The sequence below is a fragment of the Alexandromys fortis genome, unplaced genomic scaffold (assembly GCF_014885135.2).
Source record: "Alexandromys fortis isolate MF-2015 unplaced genomic scaffold, M_Fortis_MF-2015_v1.1 scaffold_36, whole genome shotgun sequence".
Lineage (NCBI taxonomy): Eukaryota > Metazoa > Chordata > Mammalia > Rodentia > Cricetidae > Alexandromys > Alexandromys fortis.
Genome location: NW_026067915.1, coordinates 3,503,584 through 3,512,764, shown reverse-complemented (window position 1 = coordinate 3,512,764; position 9,181 = coordinate 3,503,584). Strand labels below are relative to the sequence as shown.

At 47.7% G+C, this 9,181-nt stretch overlaps 2 protein-coding genes across 5 annotated transcripts in view; one reads left to right on the top strand and one right to left on the bottom strand.

Annotated features, from left to right (window-relative positions):
- Positions 1 to 3,313: 3,313 nt before the first annotated feature.
- Anapc13 (anaphase promoting complex subunit 13) lies at positions 3,314 to 9,179 on the bottom strand. Of its 3 annotated transcripts, none has more exons than XM_050139323.1 (3): positions 9,075 to 9,179; positions 5,307 to 5,432; positions 3,314 to 3,645 (listed from the first exon to the last, which is right to left on the bottom strand). In XM_050139323.1, exons 2-3 carry the CDS (start codon positions 5,403 to 5,405, stop codon positions 3,520 to 3,522), a joined length of 225 nt encoding a protein of 74 aa, XP_049995280.1. In that variant the 5' UTR covers positions 5,406 to 5,432; positions 9,075 to 9,179; the 3' UTR covers positions 3,314 to 3,519. The 3 variants fall into 3 exon arrangements, with proteins under 3 accessions (XP_049995280.1, XP_049995279.1, XP_049995281.1); XM_050139322.1 differs by having other exon boundaries at positions 8,982 to 9,103; XM_050139324.1 differs by lacking the exon at positions 9,075 to 9,179 and adding an exon at positions 8,873 to 9,012.
- The window catches only part of Cep63 (centrosomal protein 63), a 43,140-nt gene continuing 42,974 nt past the window's right edge, over positions 9,016 to 9,181 (top strand). The window contains exon 1 of one of the 2 annotated variants that reach the window (XM_050139315.1): positions 9,016 to 9,158. The gene's annotated coding sequence lies outside the window, so the exon portion shown is untranslated. The remainder of the gene's footprint in view (positions 9,159 to 9,181) is intronic. The other variant, XM_050139313.1, reaches the window with a different exon arrangement.

Here is a 9,181-nt window from a genome sequence, read left to right as displayed (position 1 = left end):
TCCAGGCTTCTGGAAGCCTCTTGATTCATCACACTTGCACAGGAAACTTCACCATAGGCTCTGCTTCTAGGGACCCAAACTCAGTCACATCCTTTATCCTTTGTAGATGTCCGATTTGAATCTACAGTTTCTACAGCTATTAGTTTAATATTTATTCATCCCAAGTATCCCTAAGTAAACAAAGATCCCTGGAAACGGACCTCTTTTCACTCATCGCACTATGTAGCCCTGGGACTTGCTAGGTAGACCTGATTTGCTTCACACTCACACAGATCCACCGCCTAGCACTAGGTAGAGAGAATAGGTCACTTCTTTCTCTTAGAGAGACTGAGGAGAGCCAGAGAGCTACCACTGTGGTGTGCCGCATATACCCGGGAACTTAAATGTCGAAATCATGCTTCTTGGTGGCAGCAAGCCCAGGTGGATCCTGAAATTTGGGTGAGAAGATATGGCGGGGGCATATTCAGCCAGTTAGGATGAAAGCCAGGGCAGGAGCGTACACAGTTTTTTTTAATTTATTTATTTCTTTATTAATTAATTAAAGATTTCTGTCTCTTCCCCACCGCTGCCTCCCCTTTCCCTCCCCCTCCCCCAATCAAGTCCCCCTCCCTCGTCAGCCCAAAGAGCAAACAGGGTTCCCTACCCTGTGGGAAGTCCAAGGACCACCCACCTCCATCCAGGTCTAGTAAGGTGAGCATCCAAACTGCCTAGGCTCCCACAAAACCAATAGGTGCAGTAGGATAAAAAACCCATTGCCATTGTTCTTGGGGTCTCAGTAGTCCTCATTGTCCGCTATGTTCAGCTAGACCTGTTTTAACCCAGGCTTTTTCAGACCCAGTCCAGCTGGCCTTGGTGAGTTCCCGATAGGACATCCCCATTGTCTCAGTGTGTGGGTGCACCCCTCGCAGTCCTGAGTTCCTTGCTCGTGCTCTCTCTCCTGGTGCTCCTGATTCGTACACAGTTTTCTTAAGATGATATGCAAGCGTCAGGTCCATCCTGGGAGTCAAGGTCTAAGTGTAGAGCTCCAGATGACTAATGGTTTTATTTTTATTTATTTATTTTAATTTATTTATTATGCATACAGTATTTTCAGTACTCTGCCTGTAGGCCAGAAGAGGGCACCACGTGGTTGCTGGGAATTGAACTCTGGGACCTTTGGAAGAGCAGGCAGTGCTCTTAACCGCTGAGCCCGACTAATGGTTTTATCTAGTTATAGTTTGCTAGAAAGCCTTGCAGGGAACACCAGCAAGGGTGCAGCCATGGTGGCTATGACTCAAGATGACTCCAGCAGTGTCAATCTGAACCCAGGCATACAATGGAGAAGTTGGCAGACACCGAGGGTCACAGAGCCTCTTAACCTCTCTAGCAATAGACACTTTCTCCTCTGGGTGTTTGGGAAAGAAAGCCACCCTACAGTCCCAGCTTGCCTTCTCTTGTTTATTCCCCTCAAATTCCAAAGCCAGAGTTAACGGTCTCTGACTGGTCCTGTTTAGGTCACTTAATTGGACACAATGAATCACAATTCTGTTTTTATCAGGTCAATCTGGCCAGTCAGGACATTCCTGGGCATGGAGTCCCTACTTAGATGAGAGCCAGAAGCCAATCAGACAAATCAAAAAGGGTCTTATCGAGATTATATCTCATTTCAGTCAAAATCAAGGCAATACTTCAATTTTACTGGTGCTCCAATATTCCCAAGAAAGGCTCCGAAAGGAACTCAGACAAATCGCCATCTAAGGTCCTATTAGCATCCCAAAGCATATGCTGACTTCCAGGCTCCTTTGTATCACAAGTGCCTGTGGCTGTTCCCACCCTGCCCCTACCCTAAACTTCAGCTCACAGGCATCTCGTTCTTTAGAACCCTAGTATTTGGCCTATGCTTCTCTTTTGCCTCTCTCTCTCTGTTGTCTACTTTTCTTCCTCTCTTTCTTCTCACAATCAATGACAGCGTTCAGACCATGATCAGGTTAATATTTCTCTCTCTACCCTGAACTCTTCCAGGTGCCTCTGGCTCTTCTCTCCCTCACATATACAGTAAAAATCTTCCCTTCAACCATACCTTGGAACGGTCATGTCCTCAGTTTACATGCCTGATGTTGAAATCCTTAGTTTATACACTGGATTTTATTTATTTTTTTCAAGATGATTCTCTTCTACTAGGTTGTCTCTAGTTATAGAAGGAGTGTATGGTGCTGTGGTCTCATTTCTGATGATGACGTGCAGGCAGGGCAGGTGAGTCTGCATGCCTGTGGGGCACAGGAAAGTTGCTGCAACCAACTTTCCAGGTGATGTCGTATTGTTTCCTCTGAAACCACAAAGCCAAAGGCTGGCGAGGGGTGAACAGAAATAAGTCTGGTGGTGAAATATGCATGAGTGTTTTGGCAAGCCACAGATTCTTTTTTAGAATAAGATTTATTTTTATGTGTATGAGCATCTTGTCTACGTGTACATATGCACCTCACATGTGCAGCCCTCAGAGGCCAGAAGAGGGGAAGGGAACCCCGGGAACTGCGGTCACAGACAGGTGTGAGCTAATATGTGGACACCAGGGACTGAACCCAGGTCCTCTGCAAGAGCATCAAGTGCTCTTAACTACCGGAGCCTCTCCAGCCTCTCTCCAGTACTGGCTTTTGGATCCACAGCATTTTCTATTTGCAGGGCTCTGATACATGAGATGCCATTACTATTCTGAATAAAAGGAGTACTCCATCAAATAGAGACCCTTCCGGTGGCCCAATGGTAACAACCACAGACAGGGAGCAGAAGGAACTAACAGCTAACTGGGATTACAAGCACACACCACTGGGCAACCAAACCCAGTGTTTACTGGAGTTCTAGGGATCAAACTTAGGTGCTGACTAAGCCATCCCCTAGCTCCTCAGAGGTAACTTTTTAGTCTGTCCTTTTAGGGAAGGTCTGAAAATAGCCTGGGAACCTTAGGAATGCCAGTCATCGGTGAGTGGGTATCTGCTTGAGGCACACACACCTACAGGTACCTCCACTCAGAACGCTTCTCAGGCATGGACATACAGGTCTGAGATTCCCTTCACGTCTGGCTTCCTCTTTGCCTTTCCCACTTGTATCTTCAACTGTCTGTGCCGGAGGACACATGGCAGTAGCTGGGAAGTGTTAAGCGTTGACAGCAGCCGCACTGGAGCTAAAGGCAGACGTTTAATGGACTGTGTTCAAGCGCTAGCGAGTGCAGGACTAACTGCAGGATTCGAGGACCACCGTCTGCATGCCTGAGAAGTCTCAGCTTCTCATTCAGGACATTTCACACTGTGTTTTGTTCCTAAAACATCAAGTGGGTGTATGTTTTTGAGAGTTGATTTATTACTCAAAGATCTGAATTTGGAGACAGAAGAAACATGTTTTACACTGTGTTTTGTTCCTAAAACATCAAGTGGGTGTATGTTTTTGAGAGTTGATTTATTACTCAAAGATCTGAATTTGGAGACAGAAGAAACATGTTTTACCTACATATTTTTGAAAACTCTACCAAGAGAAAGAAACCCAGCGTCAGTTTCCAGCAGGTGGGACGTTCTCATGGAGACACTGCAAGGCCAAGTCCGTCCACTTCATCTCCTGCTCTTTCACAGACTCTGTGGTGCCGCCGTTGTCCTGCTCAGGCTCTGGAAGCTCACTCTGAAAGGGAAGGACACCCACGGCAACCATCAGGAAATTTCTTTCTGTTTAGTTTAGGGATGGGCCTCACGCAGCCCAGGCTGACCTTGGACTCACTATGTCACCTTCTGTGTGGCTTCCGCGCTGGTAGGGACTGAGCTCAGGGGCCTCGCGCACGCTTCAAAGCATCTCACCACCACACCCACTCTCAGCCAATCACCTTGAACTCTATCCTATCTCCCTTTGCCTCTCAGGAGCTGCAACTACAGGCGTGGACCTGGGGTCGAATACTTACTTCTGAAAACACAAGAGCACTAGGAACTAAAGCCCGTGAGGTCCTAGAACAGCCTGCATAACCGATATGCACAGTCTAAAGAGTCAAAATAAACTGATGTATGGAAAACGCCAGAGGTTCTGTTCAGCGTGGCTCGCTTCCCCTTTCAGCATGGAATATGACTCTGGTTTTCTTACAAGAGGCAGTGTGGCAGAAGGGCCGAGGGCAGGGACTGGAGGAGTCCCAGGCTGCCATTCATTCATTCGCTGGCTGATTTGTATGACATAATTCAAACTCATGGGGCCTTTGTTTCCCATCTCACAAATGGAAGAAAAAATTAGCTTTTTTCACATCTCAGGCTTTGGTAAAGATAGAATGAGGACATTTAGATCCAGTGCTTGGCACTGCGTTGGGTGTCCGGTGCTCTACGACACTCACTAGGATGAGTGGCTAAAAACACTGACAACAGCCAATGCTGAACCTTTCTGGAAATGCAGTAAAGGCAAATCAGATTTGCTGGAATGTGTTTTTAAATACAGCAAATGTATCAACAACAATGCTGCACTCCAAATGCTTATGTGACAATATGGGCTGGGTGAGGGACAGTGACAGTGTAACAGATGAGACTTCCCCCTAGTGGGAAAACATAGGAAAGACTAACTCACATCCCACAGGACCACACTAGACAGAAGCTGGTATCATTCCCTGATACACGTGAACCTATATCTGCTGAATCTGTGCTTGGTCCCAGAGTTCACAGATACCGTGTATTTCTGTGCAATCACCCGAAGTTACACTTTGTGTTGACAAACTGCTGCTTAATATTCAGTTAGGCTTTCCCACTGAATTCTTATTTACTATTTTCTTTAGTTATTTTTCTCCTTAAAATTATGTTCAACATATAGTAAATGATATTTATCTACAATACGTACAAATTATTTGAATCGGGACCAGTAAGATGGCTCAGTGGGTCAAGGCATTTGCTGCAAAGGCTGATGACCTGAGTTCTACATGTGTGTCATAGCACACAGGTGCACACACATGCAAGAAAAACCCAAATGTGTTTGCATCACTTGCATCTATTTTACAAACGTAAAATACCTCTGTGGTGATGCACTGAACTCGGGAAGTGAGGACACACAAGCTCCTCGCTCCTCTGTGGTGATCCACTGAACTCATGCTTGGCTCACCTTGGCTTTGGGCGACACAACATGGCTCTGAGAATCTGGGCACCAGCTCTGGAATGACCCCTAACTAAGGTGATTACACCAGATGGTTCTGAGCCATGAAGAGATGAACTAGCTGTTTTCCAGAGGCTTCTAGATTTAGAAGATGCCACAGCACGGGTTTCCAGCAGCATCCACAAGGCCTCACCACATTACACCTCTGACTCATTGTCCCGACCTACCAGTGGGATCGCGACATCCTCGTATGGCAGCTTGTCTTCCCGCCAAGCATCATCAATCAAATCCAAGATCCTTCCATCTCGCTGCACCTCGCTGTCCATTTTCCTGCAGCTTTGGTCTCGTCAGTTCTGTAAGCCAAAGAGGTCATAATGAGGGTACAGTATAATCCAGGACCAGGATTCCCCACATTTTAAAGCTTGAAATTGGTTTTGTTGTGGTTTGTTTTGTTTCTTAATACCATCCCAGGAAGGGCCCATCTTATATGGGTCATGTGACAACATAAAAGACTACAGCTCTTTCCTCACTTCACTGACAGATTCTTGATTGTGTATAGAGACGGTCTAGTTGACAGACAAGTTCCTAGTGTAACAGAGAGCAACACATTTCTGAAAACAGCCCTGAAAGGCACTGCATCTAAATGTAGTCTTCTTTACAATCTTTCCCTGTTTGTTATGTCTTTGTTGAGTCTCATCTCTTGCTCCTTAAGCCCTCCCCCATTATTTGGCACAAATCTCCACCTGCCTTGGCTCAAACCTTGGCACTCTTGAGACACGGAAGCTATGGGAACATGCAGGGTGACACCGAGCTGGAACGTGTGAAGTGACTAGCCATAGACCAACTGCTAACCCTTAACGCAGGAACAATATGGGCGTGCCAAGGAAACACTTCCTTTCTTAAACAGCGTCCAGACTGAGCTCTGAAAGTAGTATGCCATGATCAACAGTGGCAGCTCCAGGTTGTGTGTCCCTCTGGGCTTCCACTTCATACAGGGCTTCTCTGTAGCCCTAACTGTCCTGGAACTCACTCTGTAGACCAGGCTGGCCTCGAACTCACAGAGATCCACCTGCCTCTCCCTCCTGAGTCCTGGGATTAAATGTGTGCACCACCACCCAACGGGCCCTCCTCCTCTTTTTTTGAGACGGAGTTTCAAACACTCTCCATAGCCAAAATCAGCCTAAGCTCCTAATTCCCCCGCCTCTACCAATGGGATGATAGGCATGTGCCACCGAGGTACTGGGAATTGAACCCAGGGTTCTGTATATACTAGGTAAGGCCCATACCAAATGACCTACATCCCCAGCTGAGGAGGGTCCTGCAGGTGTCCAGGCAGGGAAGTAAACTGTGAGGAAGCGAGAATGAAAACAGGGTTCAGATTGACTTTGTCAACTCGGATCACACTTGGGGAATCTGATGTCAGGTGGTTTATTCCAAACACATTTAAACACAGTATAATTTGGAAAAAGTTACCTGGCGCAATACAATCCCCAGTGCACAAGGAAGCATAATCACAACAAAACTTGACTCAGGGTACATGTCATTTCTTCCAAGAAGATGGGTTCTAGAGATAGGCACCTGTACTTGCTTAAGGGCCCAAGGAAGGGTCTAGTCAGATCTCGGTCTCAGTCAAACAGATAGCACAGAGGCCGTTTGGACTATTAGCCACGTCTGGTCTTGGCTATGGGCGTTTGGGGGAGTCTCTGGTTATACAGTATTGTAAGGGTTATTTAGACTATTTCTCTAGTCCTGGTTGTGCGAGCTTGGTATGTCCTGGCCCAACAGATTATCACAGATCATCAAGCTATTAGTCACTTCCAATTCCCAGCCTTCTGGATGGAAGAACAGGTTTTCCTTTTTTTCCCATTGGAAAGACAATCCTGTATGCTGAACATTTCCTAGTCTCCCTGGAGATCTGTGGGTGCAAGGACCTTCATGTTGCGCTCCCAACACCCAACCCTCTTCCTCTGGAAAAAAAAATTACATTTCTTTGTGTATGTACATGTGGAAGTAAAAGGACATCTTGGGGTAAATGGTTCTCTTCCTCCACCAGGTGGGTCCCAGAGGTAGAACTCAGCTGCCAGGCTTTGCTGGCCTTTATGCCACTGAGTCACATTGCTGGCCCTCCTCAGGGCCTGGCCCCAGTGCTCCCTGACCATAGGCCACTCCTAATTTTTCTCCTGAAACAGTGGCAATCTAATCCACAAGACTGGTCATCATGGAGTACTTCTGGGTTTCCAGCTTCTAAGTTTGTTCCTTTCCACAAATATGCCCCACTGTACTCCCTGCAAAAAGTGGCAACCCACAGAAGGCCAGAAACTACCACCACCAGTGTAAGAAACAATGTAAGAAACAACCTTTGGCATTGCAGTTTAACTCTGCCATACAAGTATGCACTTGGCTCCAACAGTATTTGAGGCAAGTGAGCACTATCTGGTTTTGGGGGGGAATGGTTTTTTACTTTCAAAACTGACAAAGAAGGGGCCTGGGAGACAATTCAGTGGGTGAAGTGCTTGCTCTGCAAAAATACCCAAATTCAGATCCTGGCACTCATCCCAGAGCTGGGAGGCAGAGACGGGAGGATCTCTGGGAGATGGCCAGGCCAGGCAGTCTAGCTGAATCAGAAAGTTCCAGATTTAGTGAAAGATTCAAGGTGGAAGTGACGGAGGACGACACTGCTGTTGACCTCTGGCCTCTACACTCACCCCCCACTCCACCTCCAGGCTCGAACCTTCACCACCATCAGCTCCACCTGCCACCTAGGAACCAGGTGACGGCTTAGCGTTTTTACTTAGATTTCACTGTGTCTAGCCAGTGCTAACTGAAGGATTCCCACCTGCAGTAGTGTATAACTAATCCTTCCTGTCAGTTCTAGTTACACGTCTAGAATTCCCCAAGTTTTCCTACTTTTCTATCACTCCTTTGTTCTTGGGGCTGTGCTGTGGGCTACACTTCACACTTGCTCTGTTGATCTGACCAGGTCTATATAGATCGCACCCTTTTCTTAAGCGGTCTGACTCCTCTAGCTTTAGGAGGCTTTCTGTCCTCGAAGGCTTGCTGCTGTCCTTATGAAACAAATCAGGTCAGCTTTGGACTGGTGGGTAGGGTACTTCTGTTTCAGTGGTAACGTGTAAACGCTGTACCAATGACTCCCAATCTTTCTACAATTTGGCCTCAATATTTTGTAACATGTCCCTCTTCTACACGCTCGCCATCTGGCGTGCTTTTCATCCACCTCCTGCACGTCTTCATCAGTAATGCTTGGCCGTCCTTCCAAGCACAACACGATGACTGATCTTTGGGTGATGCAGTCGGGTACTCCCCCCTTTACATGAACAAAGAAGCAAGCACAGACAATGCCCAGGCAACCGCCACTGCGCCGAACTCTTACCGCACGTCCTAACTTCTCCGGGTTTCTTAAACATATTTTTACATATGTACCCTTCTCTTTCTAGCGCCCACCCCCACACCCGATAATACAAAACTCTCATCTCTGAGGTTGTCTCCTTTAGACCCATGCTGAACGCAAGTTCTAAGAGCCCATCTCTTCACCAGTCCCCTAGATCTCTGGGCACAAAACTTGGTAACAGGGGAGCTTGTTACACTGTCAAGAAATTTCTTTTCAAGTATTAGACGCGTAATATACATTTTCAAAATCTACAGCTTTGTAGATATAGTTCTAAGCTAAAAGCACGGCGCCGGCACTAAAACTGGCCCTCGCAGGCCACCATCCTGGGTCACTAGACGCAAAGCCGCCCGCCGCCGCCGCTTCCGGCCCGAAGGCTGGAGATACCATATGCGGAAGTGCATAGGGGAGGTGGAGCGTCGCCATGCCGGGTCCCTTCCACTCCGCGCGGCGTACAATAAAGAAGTGGCTCTGAAGGTCGGTCGGGAGCACCTGCCTGCGTGTCTGGAAGCACTGGACGCCCGAAGCCTAGGGCACACGCTTGGTCACCCTCCAAAACCCGGGCCGCTGGCGCGAAAAGCACCCTTACCCACAGCGCGCGAAACGGCTCTCTCCCGGCCCCGCCCCTCCGCCTGGTCACGTGACGCGCGGCGCGCTCGTACCCCGTACGCGGGTGAGTCCATTCGCGGCCGTGGG